General features: G+C 43.6%; 1 protein-coding gene and 1 long non-coding RNA gene across 2 annotated transcripts; one reads left to right on the top strand and one right to left on the bottom strand.

Annotated features, from left to right (window-relative positions):
* Nucleotides 1–570: 570 nt before the first annotated feature.
* Nucleotides 571–6,739, bottom strand: LOC135902692 (uncharacterized). Its single transcript, XR_010564570.2, has 4 exons — nt 6,543–6,739; nt 5,967–6,184; nt 4,761–5,021; nt 571–4,142 (listed from the first exon to the last, which is right to left on the bottom strand). It is a non-coding gene; the product is annotated as an uncharacterized lncRNA (long non-coding RNA).
* A 15,034-nt stretch (nt 6,740–21,773) lies between these two features.
* On the top strand, nt 21,774–25,416 carry LOC135902693 (THAP domain-containing protein 11-like). The gene is made up of 4 exons (XM_065432902.2): nt 21,774–22,054; nt 22,506–22,682; nt 23,279–23,477; nt 24,621–25,416. Exons 1-4 carry the CDS (start codon nt 21,864–21,866, stop codon nt 25,023–25,025), a joined length of 972 nt encoding a protein of 323 aa, XP_065288974.1. The 5' UTR covers nt 21,774–21,863; the 3' UTR covers nt 25,026–25,416.
* Nucleotides 25,417–25,419: the final 3 nt, after the last annotated feature.

Here is a 25,419-nt window from a genome sequence, read left to right as displayed (position 1 = left end):
CATGAGCATATATTCATTTCTTTGTTTCATGACAGCTTTATCAGTCACATTGCCTCACCCATGTGAGTGTATTCTATTTCCTTTGTGAAAGGCCACTGTTGTGATATTTAATCATGAGGATCTGTTCTTGTGATCTTTCCTGTACAAGTACGTGCAAATATTTGCCCAAGCTGCTGTGATAGTCTTGTTGCCTTAAGACATTTTATAATAAAGTGCAATAATTGTATATTTACACATTGTTTGTCTGAAAACTTTAGTTAAAGCTAGACTAACTGGTGGTATTAATAATTAAAATAGGTGGCGTTTGTTATATTTTGGCTATGATAGAACACCACTCGGCATTTCTTGCTTTCCTATTGCTTGCTGTGAAAGCTGCACATATGTTTTGCAATTGTTTCAACAGACACCCGCTTCGAACGCTCGTTTTACTGCTCCGAAAAGCAATTTTGCCTGCTCCGAAAGCCCCATTTTACTGCTCCGAAAGCCCATTTTACTGCTCCAAAAGGCGTTTTTGCCTGCTCCGAAAGCCAGTTTTACTGCTCCGAAAAGCATTTTTGCCTGCTCCGAAAACTGCTCCGAAATGGCCAAGGCCAGTATCATCACTGATTCTGGTTTCCCTGATGTCATTGAGTCTGGTGATAAAATACTTGCAGACAAGGGATTTCCTGGAATACGTACAGTTATTGGTGAACGAAACGCTGTACTTGTCATGCCCCCATTTTTACACGGCCCTCAGTTCAGTGCTCAAGAAGTTAGGGACACACATAACATTGCACAAGTGCGAGTTCATGTGGAGAGGATGATCCAGAGAATTAAAGTGCATAACATCTTAAACAGGGTGCAAATTGAAATGATAGCACTCATGACAGACGTGTTTCACGTGTGCTGTGTGCTGGCGAACCTTCAGCCTCCAATAATTAAGTTCAGTTAAATCACTGAGAATCAAGTCATCTAGCGTAGCAACTGCCTCATTTAACAGATCATTTTTGTCAATATCCACAAGGTGGGGGAAGGTTCACAAAACAAAAATTAGTAAATGGCAGCCACACCTTCATGCCTAGCAGCAGACTGTTCCTGCTGCGTCTGTGCATGCTCCGACGAAATGCAGTTATTTTCAAGTACAAATGGAGAAAAAGAGCCTTGTATGTGTGTTGCACTAGAAATGGCTTATATATTTGTTTTATAATAGTAAGCTGTTGGGTTAGTTGGTTTGACATGATTTTTGCAAAGGGTAGTGCAGAAGCGTTGCGGAAAAAGGAGACGTGGACAGGAAAGACACTCACTTGCAACTAAGTATATTTTCAGAGACAAACCACCAGGAACGTTATTGCATATGCACTGCCATCGAGAATCATGAAAAAAAAGTTTACAATTTCTTTTGCATATAAAAATCGCCTAACAATGGGACATGCATCACTACATCAATAATGACAGCAAGTGTAGGTGATGGATAGCAACGAGGCCACGTGCAAGTGGGCCGACAGAAATCATTTCAAAGAACCTTCGGGGAGAGGGGGACAGTGGAGGAGGCCTAGAAACTTCAGCCAAGGGTGAGGAATGTAAATTCCTTATCCATCTGATGCACTGACGGGGCACTAATACATAGGTTAGCGCAACGTTTCACTGCACCCCTTGGCGAAAATCTTGTCTACTCGACACAGTTAATATTGAAATGAGTGCTGCAACATCTGTGGAAGTAATCCTGTTGTGTGTTGCTACTCCACAAGGTTTAATATAATTAGCATATAAGTGGCGCCTTGACGTGACCGTCGTAGGATATTATGTTTTTTTTTCATTTGTTCGACTTGTACAGCAAAATACCATGCTAGGATGCACTGTACAATATGTGAACTTATTCCGCTACTGTTATTGCTTCTATGTTTGCGCCGAACACATTTGTGTTCGTCATATGTGCAGTCTGCAGTAAGGCAACAATTTGTTTGTCATCGCTTTTGTTTCACAACAGAATTTGTTGTGTCCACTAGTTCTCAATTCTTGATGTTATAGTTATTCCTCTTCAATTTCATTAGCTTGCTTTGTTTACATTGTATGTATATTTCATCATGTGTTTTATTTATTTTGACCTGAATTCGGGCACTACATTTGTGCAATGAGAAATTATATATGCACTATCAGAAGAAATTGTAAACAATTTCAGAACAGCAGTGCCTCATTGTCTTCAGGTTCACCTACCTTTTTAATAAGATTCATTTACTCCCAAGACGTACACTTGGCACTCCTCTGTGCATGGAAACTGGCTAGAGTATGCTCACACATTGCACACATAACAGGCGTTATGATCTGTTTCTTTCCTGTTCGCATGTCAAATTTAAGTTGATACATTATTCACGGATTTTCTCTGTACATGATTCAAGGTGCGTACATTTAGACAGTGAAAACTAATTACATTGGCCGATACTGTTGTTGAGCAACTGCTCTAGTCGGACAAAGAGCACCTGTCTTGCTTGAATCCTGTCACCGGTGTTTGCAGATTTAAGACACCAGAAAGTTGTACTCACTTTTAATCTGCCAATAAACTTTGACACATGTGGACATTTCACAATCAGTATTTATTGTTCCCACTTCATTTCACAAGCATGAATATGTGGGTGCAGTTTTCTTTCACCATGTAAAAGGAAAAGGTGTTGCCTGAGATCAGAAAATTCAATGCACAAACTTCCCTCATAAATTTTCTAATGCTTATTAGACGTACATGAGCACTTATAGCTTGCGTAACTAACAAAGCTTGACTAGGAAACACAAGTGAGAAGCAAAAGCTAAGAGATCACAGTATGCATGATTACACTTCACAAAACATCATTGTTTGCAAAATAAAAGATTAGTTTGGTTGATTGCCTAAAGAATAAATACACCAATTTACCATGCGTGACAAGATGCATACAGAAAATTCAGATGAGCATTCACTCCGGTAATACTAATACCACTGAAGAAACAAAAAACTGCAGCACCACGCATCCGTGACCCTGGTGACTTGTATCGCAGGAGGCTTGAATGAAGTACAGATAATGCTTTGCTATGAAATGAATATGAGGACAGGCAGAAGCAAGTAAACAAAGGTCACTTTTTGCACAATGACTAGTCTGGTTGGTTGCCTAAAGAATAAATACACCAATTTACCATGCGTGACAAGATGCATACAGAAAATTCAGATGAGCATTCACTCCGGTAATACTAATACCACTGAAGAAAAAAAAACTGCAGCACCACGCATCCGTGACGCTGGTGACTTGTATCGCAGGAGGCTTACATGAAGTACAGATAATGCGTTGCTATGAAATGAATATGAGGACAGGCAGAAGCAAGTAAACAAACATCACTTTTTGCACAATATGACTAGTCTCGTTGGTTGCCTAAATAATAAATACATCAATTTGCCATGCGTGACAAGATGCGTACAGAAAATTCAGATTTATATCTCTCTACCCGTGGCGTTTTGCTGGAGTGTGTCCTTAAGTTGCCCACAAATTGCAGTAACACAGTGGTTATGGTGTGTTGCTGCTAAGCACAAAGTAATGCGTCTGATTCACTGATAGTACCAAAACGCTTATGCCATACGGTGCACTATATTTACAAGTAAATAACATGAGGGAAGACTTTCTGTCTCTCGGAAAAAATAAAAAATTGCACATATAATAGCAAGTGTTTCAACGCTTGTATACCAAGCGTTGAAAAACCCTATTCAGTAAATAGAAGTAGCACTCTAGAGTGAGGCATCATTCATTCTACTAACTTTGTTGCCTTACAAGTTCACACAAAATCCACTGAAAATAAAATTGTTCAAGAGTTGGAATGGCCTCTTGAAGGAAAGCATCATCCCTACCGACAACCATGGTCATGCTCTGCATCTTTGAATATACAAAAAAGAAACACTGCTTTGCATTAAGCGGGTACATCAAAATCTGGACCTGTGTATAGTATCTGTGCGACTTCCTTACTATGGGGTTTCCATCAACATGATGCACATAGTCAAGGATGCTGTGCCCTGAATCGTCAAAAATCCCTCTGTCAATGCATTTGTATGGGCACTTTATCTCTAGCAAGCATGTCTCGCCAGAGAGAGAAAAAATTCCATCAGGGCTTCCACAAAGCCATGGCTGTTGCGGGTGAAATAACAGGCCCACCTGAAATGTAATTTTTTTGCTTATTTGTGTTACGCAGTCAAAAATTGTTGCACAGATTATTTCTTTCCCCATTACTTATTTCAATATTGTCAACATTTCCTTGAGCTTCCTAACAGTCAAGATGTATATTTAGGCTACTTGTTTCATATCCGTAATAAAACAGCGCCAGAGAACACAAGGGACCAGACGAAGAAAAATATGTACATGTACACATGGTGCCAAAATAATGGGTTAATAAAACATGTTTTACAACATTAGTACAATTTGACTAAGATGTATAAAAGAAGCACAGTGCGAGACTGGGATAGTTGGTAATCCATGACGAGGTGCACAGCGCAACAATGGACTGAAGGGCACAACAAAGGCAAGCACTTGCCTCCCTCGTGCCTTTCAGGTCCACTGTCATGCTGTGCACATCAGCATAAAAGAGGACAATGTACTTTCACATGTTGTCAGTTCACCTATAGACTGCCTGCGACAATATGCAGAACGATATGAGACGACATGTACTGTAACAATAAACATTGCATAGTTGAAAATGATTCCAACTATTGTTTTTTTATTTATCACAAAATAGGCTGTACTTAGCTCTCCAGATAACGCAAGTGACGTGCTCACCTCTGTCACCGTGACACCACGCTGCTGCTCAAAGTCCTTCCTGGCCACTGGCTCCATACGTATTCGTAATATAGAACACACACATGTAATTTATATTGCTTAATTAGATCCAACAATGTTAACGTACCATATGTTGTAGCCTCGGACGAAAAAAAACTGGACTTGAAAACGCTGTGAACAATCTCTTTAGGGCCTCTGCGGGTACGCAAAATTGTATGAGCTGCAGTGCTGCTGATGCGCACTTTGCGTTCCTTGTGCCACCTGCATAGACGTATATATACACAACATAAACATAACGAAACGGACATGTCAGAAATATACATATGCAATGCTTTCTGAACCATTGTTACCTCGGACAACTTGACTGCCGAACAGTCAGCACGCATAGCTCATTAACCGACTCGCATACAACGAAATCGTTGTAAAAAGCCCTCTCCTCTGGTGTCAGCGCTTGCAGATGGTTCCTTGGGGCTATGGTTACTTTTGTAAAGTCACCTAGCACGTCCAGCATGTGAAGTGGTCTATGGGGTCACTTAAGCAGTATGTTAAGCTTTTGATGCAGCAATGCTCTTCGATCCTATTCGAAAATTCGATGAAGAATTTCGCCACGCCTAATCTCCGCTTCACTTTTCTCCATCTCCTTAAGTACAGTTGTAAAAGGGGATTCAATGCCCCCGAAATGTTGAGTGACGTAGGTAGGCGGCAGCTCTGCAGGCTGCTTGTTTCCCACAAAGGGACTGTTGTTATCTGCAAACAGGAGGACATGAAAGAGGATAGGGCATTAAAATAATACACAGAAAGACGGATTTGACTTCGTACAGGAGTAGATTTCGAGCGAAGAAGCGGGAAGGAAAACACTGCTTACTTGGTTATGTCAGGTTGCACAGTAAAAAGGATACACTTTCCCTCATAAGTGACCCATCTTTGGTTCAAGCAAGAAAATTCTAAAGGCATGTTTTAATTGCACTTCGTGAAATAAAAAATAGCAATTATGTGCGTGTATATAGTAATGAACACTGCATGAGTAATCAAGAGTTCTTTTTCGTAAATTTGTATTGCTATGATGCTTTAGCGAAAAACTCGGCTGTTTCTATTCACGTGTAGACTGCACAGAAAAAATTCGGAGCGCGTACGTAACACAAGCTAGGATAAAAAGGCTAAATAATATAGCGAAAGCACATAGAACAGAAAGCAAGAGCACCCTACCTCCAAACAGCTTTCTCAGTGGCACTTTGTCGTCATGGTCGGGCTTCGTCGATGGTTTCCCCCATGACTGCGGACCGCTCGTACACGACACGTCCTCGTGCAGCTTGATGTAAAATACCACCGCTGCGCAGTGTTTACAGTCACCGAGGGCGCCGTAATGGCACGTACACGTCCCCTTCAGTATAGTTCGAGGCGCGATCGACAGCTGTAAACGAAGACTGCGAACGAAAAAAAGAGGTGAGCGTTAGGCATGACGCGCGGTGGCACACGCATACGTAGTACATCGCGAACGAACTGTCGACGGGAACGAAAGCGTGAGCGTGCGGCACGGAAGCGAGGTGCAAGTACACTTCTGATACGTAGCGCACGATAAACGAGAACAAAAAAGAAAGAGAGACGGACGGGGACACAAGCCTTCCCTTTTGTTCTTGCTTATCGTTCACAACTCGCCAAAACTTCTAGAAGTGAGATATGCAAGGCACGTTCGAAGTAATTAGGCTACAAATGACAGTTGAAAAAGCTCTACAGCCGTATGTGCACACTCAAGTGCAATAAAATAATTATTTGTCAACTTACTTGGAGTTCGGCGTCGTAAGCCTGCTTGCTTTGTTGTGACAAGCACTTCGCCGAGATGTCCGTGCGGTTCACCTCTCTGACACGATACACATGATTGTTGTCGTAAAGCTGGCGTCCTTTTTCAAGCGTCGATGGTCGGAAATGAGCCTCGACGTTTTCAATTGCCTTAAAACCGCTATGCAGCACAACCGACATGATTGAAGCGAGTGCCGCAAAAGCATGCCGTCGTAGAAGCGGCCGCCTCAGTGTTTTGCAGAACTGACACGATGGCGCTGATGGCTGAGCCGATCGCTGCGCCGCCTGACAATTGCAAGGTGCCTATAGAACTACTGCCGTAGATCTGAATGTATTCGATTATATGATTTGTATATTAATGTCGCATGTTTGAACCCTTTTTTGTTAGTTAATATTTCTAATACTGTAGACCTTGTTGCTTCATTTCATTTTAACCTGTTGTTTCGAAGATGTATAATTGGTATAATTTTTAGTACTCCCCAGTTCATGTTATTGGTTTTTTTCTTTTTCTTTGTGCTTGTCAAAATTAACAGTGTTCGGCATACGTATGTTTTAACGTTACATCATGTGTACAATGAATTTGCGGTGTATTGTATTTTTCATCACCTGCCTGTACCTGCCCACCGAGCCCTATGTAATACCCTCAGACGTGAGAGGCTTTAGGGGTATGTTGTGTAAATAGATAAAAATAAGCATAGCATAGTGTGGGTATAGATCAGTTGGTGATTGATGATGTTGGGAACTTACTGCAAGCATAACACGAGACTTGAACAACGGGACAACAGGAACCGCGTCGTACTGTCCCTTTCTTTAAGTCTCCTGTTTTCCTTGCGGTAACTTCCCAAAATCTGTAATTAAAAATAAGGCACTTTACAGACGGTTGAAACTCAAAATAATGGGGCAGGGATTTCCAACCTGCAACTTCTGCTAAGCTGCTCATCTCGCAAACATGCAGAATAGGCGGCGTAGCGCGCTAAATATACAATCAATGTCCCGGCTCTCTCTCTGCATTTGGACCACCTGGGGTTCTTTAACGTTCACCTAAATCTAAGTACACGGGTGTTTTCGCATTTCGGCCCCATCGAAATGCGGCCGCCGTGGCCGGGATTCGATCCCGCGACCTCGTGCTCAGCAGTCTAACACCATAGCCACTGAGCAACCACGGCGGGTACAGCCATAATATATGAGAGCGCTCGCAAAAAAAAAAAGAATGCGATGGCTATTTTTGAGAACAAAATTTCCGTAATACGTGTGAGTGCGTCGTAGAGAACGGAACGAACACAACTGAAAAAAAAAATTCGGTTATCATCCCCTTTCTCGAAAAACAAGAGAAAACAGGCTAACGCCGCAATACGACCTCGCCGTGTCACGCCGCACGACGTTTATAGATATATAACCGCGGCCGGTACTTCAAAGTTATTAGCTACATCATGAATGCAGTATGCACGGCACACTCTTAGCACGGTAACGTTTATTAAAGGGGTATATTCTCAGTTTTGTGCATCTTTAATCTATAGGTTAAACATCAATCTTTACAAATTAAACTTCTATTAATGGTAAGTAGGCGTGCACCTAAACACCAGGTTACAACACTTTTACATCTTGTATAGGCATATAGTATTGAGCGCCTTTGCCTAAATATAGAGGTTACTTGCTACAGCATACCGGTTGAACCATTAACATGTTTACACAAAGCGGCTTGCTGGGGTTCCCAGATGGACACCGCGCTGCGCATGCTCCGTATAGCCGGTGTCGCCTAGCAACGGGGACGCGGCTCTTCTTTCTTTCGGGCTTCTTTCTGCTTGCGCCTCTTCTTTCTTACGCGCTTCTTTCTGCGGCCGTATTAGGCAGCCTACAACCATGCGCGGAGGACGCCCCTCGGCCAGTCCTTTTCGGAGGCTGTCTTCACAGGCGCTTGCGCTTCGAAATAGTTCGCGAGTCCACCTCGTGCGGTTCCAGGGCTAAGTGTGTCACTGTGTCCCTCTCAGTCCAAGAAAAAAAATAAGCATTGAGTTTTGCAGGCAACTTAGACCTTACGCGTACGGCGACATCTCCTGTTCGACCTCCAGGATATGATGACAAAATAATGCCACATACTCCCCAAAAAGGCGCAACAAAGGCGAGCGCGGGAGCCACAGAAATTTCTTTACTTTCGAATAATATATTGTAAGTGACAGACTCATATTCTTTTCGGTTACAATTGTGCTGCTGCTAACCAATGAGTGAGGCAAATTTACGCCTTACGGACGTCAAGTGTTCCGACCGTTGGGTCGCGCTGTTGCTGTTTTTCTTCTCCTGCACAAAAAATTGTGTTTACTCCGTGGATTGCTCCTGAGGTATCATTTAGCATGTGAAAATAAAAAAAATGAATTTCAGCTGACTGATTTTCTTTTTAAATTTTTGCATGCTGGATGATACCTTTGGAGCAATTCACACAGTAAACGTAAATGCATACGCGATGGGAGAAACACAGCAACAGCACGGGTCAAGGGTCCGAATGCTTGACGTTGTTCACGGGCAAAGCAAAAATTTCTTTTATTAATTGCTTAACAGCTACACAATTGTACCCAAAAAGAGTATGCGCCTGTCACTTATTATGCCATTCGTAAGTAAATATCTGTTTTCCCGCGCTCACCTTTATTGTGCTTTTTGAGGGGTAGACTGCATTTTTTGCCACTTGTCATGGTGATCTTTGGCCAAACCTGGCCTTTGCGCCATAAATTACCACACATTATCATCATCCATACTAGTCTATTGTACAAATCGATGTATTTTACCATATACGTGTCCTAAATCACAGGAATCGTTGCGACTAAGCTAAAGCGCGATGCTCGTAACAGCCCGTGCTTGTTATAAAGCCAGGGGCTCAAAATGAAGCTTCAATCCGCCGTGGTTGCTCAGTGGCTATGGTGTTAGGCTGCTGAGCACGAGGTCGCGGCATCGAATCCCGGCCACGGCGGCCTTATATTGATGGGGGCGAAATGCGAAAACACCCGTTTACTTAGATTTAGGTGCACGTTAAAGAACCCCGGGTGGTCGAAATTTCCGGAGTCCTCCACTACGGCGTGCCTCATAATCAGAAAGTGGTTTTGGCACGTAAAACCCCATAATTTAATTATTTAATGAAACTTCACGCACTGTTCTTTCAATCCTAGAAGGTAGTCGCGTTGATTGCAATGTGCAATAATTCTTGTTAGCATCCTTCGCGTTGTTCCCACTCACGAATGTTGGAGCAACTAGCCGATCTCGCAACATTATTTCGTATAAAAATGTTTTGATGGATGTGTGGTAGCACACATCTGTGACAAATCGCTAGTCTACACCAGCGTGCTGTTAACCCGCCACCAGCACCGCCATTCCTTGTAACTTAAGAATTTGTTTATAGAAACAAATAAATACGAACTTTGCGAAAGGGAAAGCTGTATCGCTAGTTGCATAGAAAAAAAAAACCTATTGTGGTTGTTAACGAAATATGAAGTGACCGGTATTGCTCAGTTTTTAGCTTCATGATGATTACATTATTCACGCTAGCCACACAGATGGTTTGCCAAACCTTTTACCTAGCAAGGGAAATATCTACATGGTAGAAAACTCATACCTCACAGTTGTGCTGGATTCTCCGGGTTGTTGCCAGCACGATCTCATTCTGGGTCCTTTCCATGTTGGAGCAACTAGCCGATTTCGCAACATTATTTCGTATAAAAATGTTTTGATGGATGTGTGGTAGCACACATCTGTGACAAATCGCTAGTCTACACCAGCGTGCTGATAACCCGCCACCACCACCACCAGCACCGCCATTATGAAATAATTCTGTGTACGCTTCCGTGCATCTTAAGAATTTCTTTATAGAAACGAATAAATACAAGCTTTGCGAAAGGGAAAGCTGTATCGCTAGTTGCATAGAAAAAAAAAACCTATTGTGGTTGTTAACGAAATATGAAGTGACCAGTACTTCGCAGTTATTAGTTACATCATGATTACAGTATTCACGCTAGCAGCAGAGATGGTTTGCCTAACATTTTACCTAGCAAGGGAAATATCTACATGGTAGAAAACTCATACCTCACAGTTGTGCTGGATTCTCCGGGTCGTTGCCAGCAGGATCTCATTCTGCGTCCTTTCCATGTTGGAGCAACTAGCTGATCTCGCAACATTATTTCGTATAAAAATGTTTTGATGGATGTGTGGTAGCACACATCTGTGACAAATCGCTAGTCTACACCAGCGTGCTGTTAACCCGCCACCACCACCAGCACCGCCATTATGAAATAATTCAACGTACGCTTCCGTGCATCTTAAGAAATTCTTTAGAGAAACGAATAAATACGAGCTTTGCGAAAGGGAAAGCTGTATCGCTAGTTGCATAGTAAAAAAAAAAACTGTTGTGGTTGGTAATGCAACATGAAGTGACCTAAACTTTAGAAGTAAAAAACAGCAATCTATCGACCACTAAGGAGTCATATCTGGCTCGTAATATCGCATGAGCAAACAAGAACCACACGTGGATCGGAGCGGGAGGCAGTTGATCTAGTATGGTCTTTTCCAAGCCAACGGCGACAAAAAACGAGACATAAAAAGTACCGTGTACGCTTCACTATCAAACTATCCACAACATAACACACTTCAAATGCCTAAGGCCCAGTCAGTGATAAAACCCGCACGACTATGGCAAGAATGACCAACGAATAACACGGAAAAAACATGAAAAAGGCGTCTAACTACAGCGTCTGCGTCAAAACTAAAATCTCTAATAGTCACTAACCTAAAAAATTGATAAAACATGTGACCGCGCGAAAAATGAACCACTTGACAAACAATGAAATGGACAGAAGAGTTGAATGATAGAGGTCTAAAGAACAACGTCTGCGTCAAAAAAGAAATTCAACAAAAGCTTGAGAGCCACTGGAAAATCGTAAACAAAATAAAAACTAGTTACATAAAAGGGAGACAGACGGAAAAACCATATGGAATCACTCTAACATGAGGCCTGAATGAAACCTTCTAAAAAAGTCGTCTCCTTGTCACTAAGCATAACGGACGGCCTGCTGACGCATGCGTTTCCCTCTTTCTTGATGAAATAGGCTTCCACAATTTCCCGCTCGAACCTGTCTTTTCCAAACTTCAAAAATTTAGTTTTGTCAAACTGAGGGCGGCAATTAGTGCAGTCTCTACAATGCTCGGCAAGGAAACTCCCTTCATTGTTGGACAGATTACGACAACGTTCCATTGCACGCCTATTGAAACATCGACCTATTTGACCGATATAGCTGCGACCACAGCTTAGAGGGATTTGGTGGACGACACGTGTCTTGCATTCAGTGAATTTCTTCTGATGCTGAATCGAACAAGCCGGGCGTTTCTCTCGGTTTCATTCAGGCATCATGTTAGATAGATTCCATTTGGTTTTTCCGTCTGTCTTCCTTTTATTTAAGTAGTTTTTATTTTGTTGACGATTTTCTAGTGGCCCTTAAGCTTTTGTAGGACTTTTTTTTGATGCAGACGTTGTTCTTTAGGCCTTTATCGTTTTACTGTTCTGTCCGTTTCATTGTTTGTCACGTGGTTCATTTTTCGTGCGCTCACATGTATTATCAATTTTTTTAGGTGAGTGACTATTAGAGATTTTAGTTTTGACGCAGACGCTGTAGTTAGACGCCTTTTTTATGTTTTTTCCGTGTTACTCGTTGGTCATTATTCCCATAGTCGTGCGAGTTTTATCACTGACTGGGCCTTAGGCGTTTGAAGTGTGTTATGTTGTGGATAGTTTGATAGTGAAGCGCAGACGGTACTTTTTATGTCTCGTTTTTTGTCGCCGTTGGCTTGGAAAAGACCATACTAGATCAATTGCCTGCCATGCTGATCCACGTGTGGTTCTTGTTTCCTCATTCGATATTATGTACCAGATATGATTCCTGAGTGGTCGATAGATTGCTGTTCGTTACTTCTAAAGTTTAGTGCGTGACTCGGCGAGAATAAGATACATAAGGTAGGCTTGTTGCGGCAATAAACTTAGTTGCGAGTGGTGCCGGTACTGTGGCTTGTGTTCTTCTTCTTGAGTCCTTGTCTTTTGCGCCTTGCCTTCACTACTTCAGTCTGTGACATATAGGTTAGTATGCACCAACGTGCTGATAACCCTCCACAACCACCAGCACCGCCATTATTAAAATATTCCGCTGATGCTTACGTGCAACTTAAGAATTTCTTTGTAGAAAGGAATAAGTAAGAGCTTTACGAAAGGGAAAGCTGTATCGCTAATTGCATAGTAAAAAAAAATAAGCTTTTTTTCGTAGAGTAGTTTGCTGGGCCAGTTGGTGCATGGTGAACGTATAATGGTTTCCAGGAAGTACGGACGCGAGCACAAGTAGAAACGGACAAGACAACGCTGGATTTACAGCTGAATTTTTTCTCAAAAGTTTCCACAAATCTCCCCCACGCATGCTTATACACCCAAGAACAATAACAAGGTTTTTTAGTCAATAATCAACGAAGTTATGCACGTACACAAAAGCGAAGTCACACACCTTCCCGACAAAGGCAACAACACGTGGGTTAACATGATAAATTTAGAAATTGAATTTCTTTATCATTGCTATGAACCGAAGGTTCACTCACACATGTATGCGCGCCCAACTTTTTTATGTGGAACGCTTCGGTAATTTCTTTTTCCAGTTTACAGCGCTCTCTCACACTTCATATCACTGAGAAAGAACTTCAATTTTTGAATTTATTATGTTAATTGAAGTGTCGTTGCCTTTGTCGGGAAGGTGTGTGACTTCGCTTTTGTGTACATGTATAACTTTGTTGATAATTGACTACAAACCTTGTTATTGATTTTGAGTGTATACGCATCCGTGGCGGAGACTTGTGGAATGTTTTCTAAACTTCAGGTGTAAAAAAAAGCTATCGCGGTTGCTAACGAAATATGCAGCGACCGATACTTCTCGGTTATTAGCTACATCGTGATTGCAGTATTCACGCTAGCCACAGAGGTGGCTTGGCTACCACTTACCTAACAATCGAAATATCCACATGATATTAACTCATGCGTCCAAGTTGTGCCGGATTCTGAGGGTCTTTGCCACCAGCATCTTTGTCCGCGCCCTTTGCATGTATGGAGGAACTAGCCAATCCCGCAACATTAATTCGATTAAGAATGATTTGTTGAATGTGTGGTAGCACACATCTGTGACAAATCGCTAGTCTACACCAGCGTGCTAATAACCCGCCACCACCACCACCACCGCCATTATGAAAACATTCCGCGTACGCTTCCGTGCAAGTTAAGAATTTCTTTCTAGAAATGAATAAATAAGCGCTTCACGAAAGGAAAAGCTGAATCCCTAATTTCATAGTAAAAAGAAATATCGCGGCCGTTAAGAAACTGCGAAGCGACCGGAATTTGTCAGTTATAAACTACATGATGATAATATCATTCATAGTCGCCGCAGATACGGTTCGGCTACGATCGACCTAGGAAGGGAAAGATACACGCTGTAGAAAACTCATACCTCCCAGTTGTGCCGAATTCTCCTGGTCTTTGCCAGCAGGATCTTCAGAAGTAGCCACTTCCGAAGATCGCGGCTACGACGCTTGAGAGCTCGAAGCTTCTCCACGGCCAGCCGCTCCACATCGTTCACGTTCAGCGCCATGGCAAGAGAGCACCTGCGACAAAAATCACACGGTCACTTTCAGTGGTACACACAGCAAGGAACCGAAGAGCACAGTGGGCAGCCACAGAATGAAAAAAAACTAGTGCTGTGATCGGTGCGTACTGCCCCCTTACCCAATGGGAAAGGGCAATGAGTTGAGGGGAAAACTCGCCCCTCGTTTTTAAAGCGAAGCTTTCTTTGTGTCTTCGATGTTCCCCCTGCTGCTGTCAGGCACGCCGCATTCGGGCGGGGGGAGGGGGATTGTCCTTGGGTGTGTATACATGACAGAAATGAGTCAGAGAGGAAAGGCGACGCTAGAAAGTCGTTTTCACCCCACCGCGTCGAATGTGCACAATGCCCCCGTAGCTCATTGGACGTGACCACATTAACCTCTTGACAGCTATAATTATCCGTGACTTTCCTCAGCTGCATTCCAGAAACAGCAGCGCTGCCCTTTCTACGAAGGTGTCAGTCAGGAGGGGACGTAAGTAGAACTATAGGGAGAAGAGGCAGTTCCTATAGAAGGGACGAGGGGGGGGGTTAGCTGACGTGAGAAGGCAAAAAGACGGCGGTTTCCGGGAAAGTGAATAAACTGCTTAGGGTACAGTACACTCGGTTCCAACTATTTCTGAAAAATGAACACTGTGCAGATATGTCAAGGGGAAGAGGCAATTGTTACAGTGACTGGACACGACCCTTCAACATCTGCCCGGCAGTGACGGCTTCTGGCTCTCTAACACCTACACAAAAGTGACGGGGCCCGGTTGTATTGAACATTCATTCTGTTATGCTCAAATCAACTTAACATATCCCCATTGGAGTTAATGTCTGAGCATAAAACAGCTATCTACGTAAACAGCCGTTGTGAAACGCAGTCATGCTTTCCCTGTGTCCATATTTCTGTCATCGTCATATGCTACCGGAAGTACTGCCACTGGAAATTTTACCCTGCCTCCTGTACATAATGCATGTGAATTTTTTGGAATTATGACATGGAACAAAATACCATCCAAAATAAAAGAAACAAAATTTCGGCAAAGTATTAAAATCGTATTTATTAGGAATGAAGCACTGGTTTGGTGCCTGTATTCTTGATTGGCCATTTGTTCCTTGCGGTTTGATAATTTATGTAATTGCTGATAATTTTCATGCATAATGTAAAAAAAAATTCTTTTCTGTTTTATTATGTGCTAATGTGTTGCATTCATCCTGTGTACTTGCAAAAATGTCCAGGAGGGCTCCCGCCTGGTATCTTTATTTACCGGCGATAGCCAAAACATTGCGGAGCGCGCCGCGTTATCTATGAGAAGACGCAATTGAGGTGCATCCGACCCATGGCGACTCCGTAAGTGCTCGCCCCCAATGCCGACATCGTTTTAGCGACGGCCCCGTGGTACCCGTGTTGTTGTTAAAGTGACGGGCACCGTCACTGTAGTGCTCATGTTAAAGTACCGGGCCCCGTAACTGTAGTGATTACCAGCGGAAAAACTACGCCGGGGGTGCAAAAGCAGAGCCGCATTAATTAAAGCGCACCGTAGGGTCCAGGCGACACTACGAAAACGGTCTACCACACAATCAACACTTCGTGCCCGCCGCGTTAGCTTTACGGCTATTTGGTCCCAACCGCGACAGCCGCATTTCGACGGGGACAAAATAGAAAACTTAGATTTTGGGACACGTTAAAGAACATCATGGTGTCGGAATTAGTCCGGAGTCTGCCACTACGACGTGCCTCGTAATGCGATTGTGGTTTTTATGCGAAGCATTTTAGCCGCACAACCACGCTCTTCCTTGCTGCGCCGCGCGCGGCCGCGTAGCTACCATATGACGTCATAACAGCTGCAAAAGCGGAGGCTCAACTCGTGCGCTTTACACCGGCCGTGGTTGCTCAGTGGCCATGGTGTTAGGCTGCTGAGCACGAGGTCGCGGTATCGAATCCTGGCCACGGCGGCCGCATTTGGATAGGGGCGAAATGCGAAAACACCCGTGTATTAGATTTAGGTGCACGTTAAAGAACCCGAGGTGGTCAAAATTTCCGGAGTCCTCCACTACGGCGTGCCTCATAATCAGAAAGTGGTTTTGGTACGTAAAACCCGATAATTTAATTTTTTTTTAAACTCGTGCGGTCGCTTGCGGCCGCGTGGCTACATAGCCGGGCCTCAGCTCGTGTGCTCGCCTGCATGAGTTGTTTCTTCGTCTAGCGGAACCAAATATAGCCAAGCAACAGCAGTTCACCAGGCTAAACAGTGGTTCAACAACTAAAATAAAGGCTAGTATGCTTCGCATCCTGGGCTTAGCCTTAGCTAAGCCACAGCCATTTTTTTTTCATGTACAACCCCATAACACAATTTAAGTTTAGTACTTCAGCCACATTGTGATGTGCCTTATGAGGTAATGACTATGCTCAACCCATCTCAGAGGGTATGAAAAATGGCGCACAACAACGCCTCACGCAAACGCCTCTCCCTGTATGCTCTGTGTGCTACACAAGCAGCAGCGGTGCCCGCAAGGTAACGTTTAACACATACTCATCACTCCCGTCTTAGACTAAACGTTGAAGAAATTAGGCTTTAGCTGTCAACACCACCGCTAATTATCGTCAATTAAAGCATCCAGCAGGGAATGCTTCGCTTACATTGATACCCAGAGTGCGTGGGATCTGCATAACTTTTTAAAGGGAAGCTTTCTATGTCTCTTTCTTCGACTTTCCCACTGCAGCTGCTGGCGCTGCTGCAGGCTGGTTTAGAAAAATGTTTATACATGAGAATAGCGAATCAGAAATAAGGCGAAGTGAGAAGCAACGTTTGGTCCCAACCGCATCGAATGTGCGCAGTGCTTTATAGAGCTCCTTGAGCGTCGCCGCATTATCCTCTTGACAGCTGCAATTATCCGTGACCGTCCTCAAAAGCATTGTTGAAATTGCAGTGCTTCCTTTTCTACTCCAGGGGACACAGAACTGTAGAGACTCTGCGGAAACGGTCGACCGTCAAGTCAACAATTGTGAGCCCGCCGCGGTAGCGTTGCGGCTGTGGCCTTGCTTGATGTCACGGATTTAATCCCATCCGCGGCAGCCGCATTTCGACGGGTGCGAAATAGAAAACCCACATGCACTTGCACACAATTTACACATATTGGGACGCGTTATATGACATCATGGTGTCAAAATTAATCCGGAGGCAGCCACTAGAGCGTGCCTCATAATTCGATTGTGGCTTTGGGACCTACAGCCCCATAATCGAATTCAACTTTGATACTTCTGCCACGATGCGAAGTGCCATATGAGGCAATGACAATGCTCAACCCTCTCGGAGATGATTAAATATGGCGGACAAGGTGTAAGCCAAGCATCTCTCCCTGTCTGTGTTCTTTGGTATGCGCAGACAAACAGCAGTGGCGCACACAAAGGAACGTTTAAAATGAACTGGCCGCTCTCGTGTTAGTATAAATGTTGAAGAAATTAAGCTTTCACCGTGAACATCACCGCTAATTATCGTCATTGAAAGCAACCAGCACAGAAAACTTCGCTTACATCGATTCCCACAGTGCGTGGAGCCTGCATAATTTTGTTTACGCGTGGCAATGCCCGGTGGACTTCCCCGAAAAGTAAAGCTTTGCTGAGAACGAGGCAGGCAATCAGTCAAGGTCGAGATTTGGGTGCCGTGGAAGGTGGGTGCGCGCATGATTTCCAAAAGTTGACCAACCCGCCTCGCAGTGCCCGTCGACTGTCGCGCAGACGACAACGCAGTATGACCACGTTTTCACGCGGCTTGTCCGGGATGGGTCAAAACCTGCCATGCAGGCACATCCTTTTGTTTACCCGTTTCGCTCGTGTGTTGGTCAAGATGAACAATAATACGCGCAGGTGCTGCGTTTCCTAGTGGAGAAGCCGAATTTACCACAACGAGATCAGTTTTCTTCATTCCGGCAAAATCGGCCGAGAAACAATGGTTGGTTAGGCTATGGAGATGTAGGGTCCTGACCCCAACGATGAAAAGGATAGTGTGCAATTACAGGAAGTCCGAGGGCCACTTCTTTTAGGAAGAAGAAAAAATTGCGAATTGGACATGGAATCTAAAGAGACACCCGCACTGTGGGTTATGTCAACACTTGATTACACTTCATCTAGTTTTTTTTTTCATCTTCAGCCTACCGGTTACAGGATTTTCGGCAGTCATTGTAAGCAAATAAAATTTTGTGGTATGCTTATTACTCTTTAATGTGTTACCGCGTCATCAACGCGTTCAAGGTTACGCGGCATAGAATACGTTGCAAAAATTGGGCTGAAAAACACGTTTTTCCTTGTAAGCTTGCAAAAAGTCGGAGCAGTGTATGTCAGAAACACACTACTTTATGTCTTCCAATACAATAATAATAATAATAATAATATTTGGGGTTTTACGTGCCAAAACCACTTTCTGATTATGAGGCACGCCGTAGTGGAAGACTCCGGAAATTTTGACCACCTGGGGTTCTTTAACGTGCACCTAAATCTAAGCACACGGGTGTTTTCGCATTTCGCCCCCATCGAAATGCGGCCGCAGTCCAGTGTATTTATTAATAATATTCATGTCGTAGGTACATTGGAATATACTTGCGCGAAGGGAAATGTGCAAGAATGGGAGATATCGATATTTAATGCATTGAATATTACTTCGAACATCGGCGAATTCATTTCCTTACCTGGATATGTAATGTTAATTAACTCGAGCATATGAAATGATATTACTTGTAAGCTTTCTTAGCTATTTTGATGTTAGAGTGATAAAGCATCCGGTCGGGCAGGTAGTGGGGAGTTGCAACCCCTCCCCTTAAAATTCTCCCGTGGCACTCTCATGTACACGACTGGAACGCGCTATATAACGCCGCACAAAATGAACTAGCATGGATTTGATTTGTGCTTACTAAACTATAAATAGCTACAGAATCGCAGTTCCGCTTCCACGCGGCTCTATATGCGAAATTGTGCAACCTGCCATACAACATGTTTCCGTGCTTTCAGCTTCCGTTGCGACCCTTCTACGGACAGCCGTCATGGTTTGCCACGGGTGCCAGCTGTAGGTCGCGGACATCGAGAGTTCGAAATATTAATGACCTGCAGGTGGCCCACCAGCACATACAGTATGGTCTATTTTTTTATAGGCGTTACGCTGCTGCAATGCATAGGTTTTGAGAATCATGAATTTCTTTCAGTTGCAGTTCTGTTGAGGAGATGTCGACCACACGACCATAGCCGCAATAAACAATTAAATGCGTAAAATTCTGTATACAGCAGCCTCTCAATGACAGGAAAGGTAGCGACCTGTCGTTTGTTTACCTATGAAACATTGATTGGACGTTGTGGAAATGCAAAAGATGAACATGCATAGAGCCCAGTAAATAGCAAACAATTCTTGGAAACCCTTTTTACTGCGCATTTCCCGCCATGTACTCGGCAGCGTATCGGTAAGCTCAGTTCTTTCTTTAGCGAGGTCAAACTCGTCATGGTTTGTCGCAGCGTATTAGGTTTATGAAGCAAACGTGAAAAGGCCTAAGCGGTGTTTCCGTTCGTGTAATTAAACGAAGCAGCGAATTAATTGTTCGTTGAAGTTTGCGACCGAACTGGAGGAACAACATTGAAAGCATATTCGATTGCAAGTGACGGCGCTTTGTTTTGTACCCTCGATCACGAAAGAACGGTAGCCTCGAGACGTTCACCAACCACTGAACAAAACCAATGGATGGACCAATGTAAAGTCATTTTGAAAAAAAAAAAGGTATCTTTTTGTGATCAATGTTTTTTTTCTGTCGGGAATGGGATCCCGACAAAGATGCAATGGGGAGCGACACGAGATTGACGGGTATAGAACTACTGCCGTAGATCTGAATGTATTCGATTATATGATTCGTATATTAATATGTCATGTTTGAACCCTTTTTTGTTAGTTAATATTTCTAATAATGTAGACCTTGTTGCTTCATTTCATTTGAACCTGTTGTTTCGAAGATGTATAATTAGTATATTTTTTTAGTACTCCCCTGTTCATGTTACTGGTTTTTTTCTTTTTCTTTGTGCTTGTCAGAATTAACAGTGTTCGGCATACGTATGTTCTAACGTCATATCATGTGTACAATGAATTTGCGGTGTATTGTATTTTTCATCAACTGCCTGTACCTGCCCACCGACCTCTGTGTAATACCCTCAGACGTGAGAGCCTTTAGGGGTATGTTGTATAAATAAATAAAAATAAACATAGCAGAGTGTGGGAACAGATCAGTTGGTGATTGATAATTCTGGGAAGTTACTGCAAGCAAAACACGAGACTTGAACAAATGGACAACCGGAACCGCTTCGTACTGTCCCTTTCTTTAAGTCTCCTGTTTTCCTTGCGGTAACTTCCCAAAATCTGTAATTAAAAATAAGGCACTTTACACACGCTTGAAACTCGAAATAATGGGGCAGGGATTTCCAACTTGCAACTTCTGCTAAGCTTCTCATCTCTCAAACTAGCAGAATAAGCGGCGTACTGCGCTAAATATACAACTCATTTGCCGCTTCTCTCTCTGCATGGGAACTGACCGTGCATGACGCGCACCAATGCAACCCTTCAATGGAGGGGCGTTGACACCGTCGGCAAAGTTGGCGGGCCATGATGTCGGACGCGCTTTTCTCAGGTCTAAATGCCTACGTCAAAGGACACGCTAAGCCAGGCACCTTTTACACGGTCTATGACCTCTACAGAGACGATGTAAACTATCTCGCAATTGAAGAACAGCCCAGTTGTCTAAAACCTTCAGGCGCCAAGGTAGCGACGGCGTAAGATTTGACATAAACGCTGCTTTGACGGTGTACTTTTTGACGGCCAGTGCGCGTGCCACTTCTCGTATTCTATGAGAGCGGGCCTGTGGGCAAATTACGCAGAAACGCGATGCCAGAAATTAGAGGCACCCACGCAGCAGGTTGCAGCTAACAGAATGGGAATATGAGAGAGACAGAGAGAGAGAGAGAGAGAGAGAGAGAGAGCGCCCCGAAGGGAAAGGGTGCGAAACGTTTTACTAACGTCCGGCGACTCTGCTAATGAGATTGGATCAACTTCAAGAAAAAAATAACTTTTCTACGTCCTTGATGCACCCATCGGTAGCTGCGGCTTTCTGTTTGTCTGACATGGTTTTGAACAATTCACATTTTCCACAATTCAGGCTAAACATCAATATGGCTAACCGAACAACTACATTGCCCGAAATATTTTGGTTTAAGTTTTGTGCCCTTTACGAAAGCGACATTGATTAACTAGTAGAAACTTTATGAATGCCTATTTGTTTTTTACAGCGAAGCTTTTAGTTTCTAGTTGGTCCGGTTCTTTCGCGGCAGCTTCCTCGCGGAAAGAAATAACTGCGACTGAAGCGAAACGTGCATACATTTTGTGGGTGTTAAGCCGCACAAAAGACAACGTAGCATCCTTCTGAATATAGAACAAGTATCCAACAATGCCAAGCATGGTCCTGATAAACATGCGAAACAGGTAGAGCTCCCCCCATACGCCCTGCAATGCAGTTTGGCTGTAAACGTCGCGCCACCTAGCAGCGGCGGTGAGCACCCGTGGGTAGGCCTTCGCCGCCGCGGCACCTTTATTCGTACTACGCTCAAGCACGCCTGACAGCCTTGTTTTCCAATTTTGCAATGGATTTACCGCTGCCTTTCGGCAGCTCCTCCGTGAGAGGTGTGAAGAAGAAGAACAAGCGCAGATACTGCTGCGTTAAGGATTGCCACAACTGTGAAGGTGATGACGGCATCAAATTTTACCGCTTCCCTTCAAGACCGTGGGAAGCGAACAGGCGGCTGAAGTGGATCGTCGCGGTTCGGCGCGTCAAGTAAGTGTCGCTCTTGCGAATTTCCGTTAAACGAACGAAGGCGTAAACGGCCAAGTGACAACTGCATAAAGGCGCGTCAACTGATTCCTGCTGTTGTAAATTGGTTAAATAGTCGTTTAGCTCGTCTCGCTCCAAAACAAATGTGCAGTGGTGTTTACGTGTCAAATCTAGCTTCGTAAGCGCTCCGTGCGGGAACTTTGTACGCAGTGTGCTTTTGTTGTGCATTCATAAGCCAACGTACAGCTCGTGTCTGCGCCGGGATCAAGACGCGAGTGCTGGAACCGGACTCAATCATGCCGATGTTTTCTCGCGCGTAAAACAGAACCAAGGCAGGAGTGCACTGCACCGCACGTCGAGTGTTCGCAAATTAGCATTTCTCTCGCGCACGCTAGCACACATTTGTTCAGTCTTCGCGTTACTTAGTGTCAGATTGCTCTCTGTCATGTTTCAGCGGTGATGACCTCTCACATTGGAGCCCGAATAACAATACGAGAATTTGTTCGAGGCACTTCGTCAACGAAGAAAAAAGCAACATCGAGAATCATCCGGGTTACCTGCCAACAATATTCCCACCCGTCTACAAGAAGCGGTCCACGGTTCCTGCTGCACAGATTTCCAGGTTCAGCAGGTACCTGCTTTACTCGTGCCGCGGTAAGTTATATATGATACGTATCGGACGGCCCCTTGTACACGCGCTTACTTTTGTCGCTTCAGAAGGGTTTGGTGTTGAGCTAGCTGATACATAATGAAAAAAAAAGCTAAAGAATTAGCATGAGGAAGAGTGACCAGTCAACACAACACTGACATCAACTGGTTTATATTTGCAGTAATGCAAAATATATTCATGCAACGAATTGGGCACTGGGCTGCATGGGACAAAAAGCAGCCACAACAGAAGGGGGGGGGGGATTCTCTTGTAGCCACAACTTCAGCTGCATTTGATTTGCGATGCTGAGGCGTATAAATTTTTTAATGTTGTTGAATTGCTATTATTCACTCATCCTTATTTGTTGTTATGATATTACGTTTGCTAGGGATATCAAATATACTTCATTTTCCTTCGACAACCGTCAACACATAAGCCTTTCTTTCGATATTGCATCTTGCGTGCCTTCGTCATAAATAAAATATGGCCTGTGGTGTGGTATCGCACTTTATAGCAGACATGATTACTGGCCGAATTACATAGAGGTTTTCACACTTGAGCTTTCCGTGCGTTTGCAGGTGGATGCACAGATCTGCGGCTTCAGCTACTGCAGCGCCTTGTGCGGCAGAAGTAGCAGAATTTGATGCTGAAGACGCCAGCAGCAGTGCCATCTCTGTAGCAGCCGAGGTGACTGGCGATTCTATAGATGCAGCAGCATGGGACGGCCTGAACGTGTTGTGTGCTGCTGCTGAGGTCCACGTAGCAGCCAGATCAGTGGTGAGCTTTATAAGAAACTGTGCACTAGCAGAAACACCCCACTACATTTCATCAGCAGAAAATTTTGAACTAAACCTTTCTTTGCCTCTTCCTGCAGTTTGGCATGGGTCTATGGTTTCTTGCCTGACATATTCGTGGATGCATATGTGAAGCTTATATGTGCTCTGAATGGTATTACCAGCTTACAGGATTATATATACTGTATGTTAACCAACAAGGTGTGCGAGGAAGTGGATGACTGTTCAGTGTAATAAAACATTATTTCATACACCACACATTAGCTCGTTATGTAGGCCTGTAGGCATATCGAAAGGACACCAATTCTTTAATGAAAAGTGCATTGTATTTAATGGCTTCCTTCAGGTACTTTATTTTTTATGATTTAGCCATTCAGTATGTGCGAATTATTGGCTGATTTTCCAGAATGAGTATGTGCCACTGTTACACAAGGAATATAAAAGCCTTAAATGTATTTAGAATTAAATGCCAACATGGCATAAGAGATACAGAAATTATTGCGTTTGTGGCACATAAAAATAACTGTTGCAAGAGATTACACATTGCATATGGATGAAAATAAACACAATTGGCAAGCAATGTCATTAGTTGTACAGCATTTATTGACCACTCTATTAAAGTTTTGCTTCATTAATACTCCAGCATTTGCATTTTGATCTGCATAATTCTTTCAGAGTTCTTGTTTTAAGGTTCTAATTTCTATCGTATCTAAAAGTATGGAGTCGATTATACCGATAGTGATTTTAGTACCTTGCTCACTACTGTAATTGTGAAGCAAATTTCAAAAGAATGAGAGTATCTTCTTAAGTACCTAGTCTTCTGGGTTGTGCTTTTGTGTAAACAGAAGCAATTGTCAGTCTTTGTAGAAGCTGAAAACAAATTGCAGTCATGTCAATAAAATGCGTCTGCTGCACATGAAAGCCATGGCTTTATGAATAGAATGGAGCGATATAGAAATGGTAGATTAGCTGTTGCACTGACAATTTTGTACCATAGTTATCCTTACAAGATTTGTCACATAACAAACCTTTTGAGAACATGTCAAAGTCTATACTTTTTAATTGCTATGAAGTGTTAGAATTGTGAGAGCAGCACCTCCTTAATATAACATGAAATTTCTCTTAGGAAACTCAAACATCGGAGACGAGCAGCGTGACCACAAGATTTTCAGTGTTTATTTGCTGCACTGAAGGCAACAACCTGTCAACGCAGATAACCCACCACGAGACACGCGACTGTGAAGTGCAACACATTCCGAACGTTGCCAGCAAGCACAGTGGTCCAGACCATCGGACAAGCTATTTTGCTGGCCACGAAAGTGTTTCAAGGAGTACAAGTGCTCTTGAAGACTTATGTAATGTAAGTCAGGTGGTGTTCGCCGTGCTCTTGAGCGTGTTTCCGGTCTCGACTGAGAGCAGATGTGACGTATCTAAAGAAGACCGACTGCTGCTGTTCCTGATGAAATTGAGACTTGGCATCAGCTATTCATCCCTGGCTACCCTGTTCAGCATTAGTGTAACATCAGCCTGACGGCATTTCAAAAGTGTCCTCAAAACCTTGGCATTTCCTAGAAAGCAATGGATTTTTCGTCCTCCGCTCAGAGTTAGTCAGGCTACCATGCCAGACTGTTTTAGGGCACATTATCCGGACTGCACAATGATAATTTACTGCACAGAAATTCGCACTGGGCAGCCACCAACTGTACAGCAGCAGAGGACTCTATACTCCCAGTACAAAGGCGGGTATACTTTGAAATTTCTTGTTGCGGTTACACCTGGCGGGATGATATGTTTCCACTCAGATGCGTATGGGGGAAGGATGTCCGACACACACATTACTGTCGATTCTCGCAGTGATGATACTGCTGCGCCAATTGCGCCGAACTGCGCCGAAACGTGAACACTGCTACATCCTGCTACATTTC

This window comes from Dermacentor albipictus, chromosome 2 (genome assembly GCF_038994185.2).
Source record: "Dermacentor albipictus isolate Rhodes 1998 colony chromosome 2, USDA_Dalb.pri_finalv2, whole genome shotgun sequence".
NCBI classification, from domain to species: Eukaryota; Metazoa; Arthropoda; class Arachnida; order Ixodida; family Ixodidae; genus Dermacentor; species Dermacentor albipictus.
Note: the sequence above shows the minus strand (reverse complement) of the source record. Positions and strands in the feature narration are given on the sequence as shown.

What these genes read in the sequence shown, in the direction of transcription:
- LOC135902693 (XM_065432902.2), top strand. Translation starts at nt 21,864, where the DNA reads ATGGATTTACCGCTGCCTTTCGGCAGCTCCTCCGTGAGAGGTGTGAAG. An exon ending in GTCGCGGTTCGGCGCGTCAA is followed by an intron (nt 22,055 to 22,505) that starts GTAAGTGTCGCT and finishes GTCATGTTTCAG; the next exon opens with CGGTGATGACCTCTCACATT. An exon ending in ACGTAGCAGCCAGATCAGTG is followed by an intron (nt 23,478 to 24,620) that starts GTGAGCTTTATA and finishes AATTTCTCTTAG; the next exon opens with GAAACTCAAACATCGGAGAC.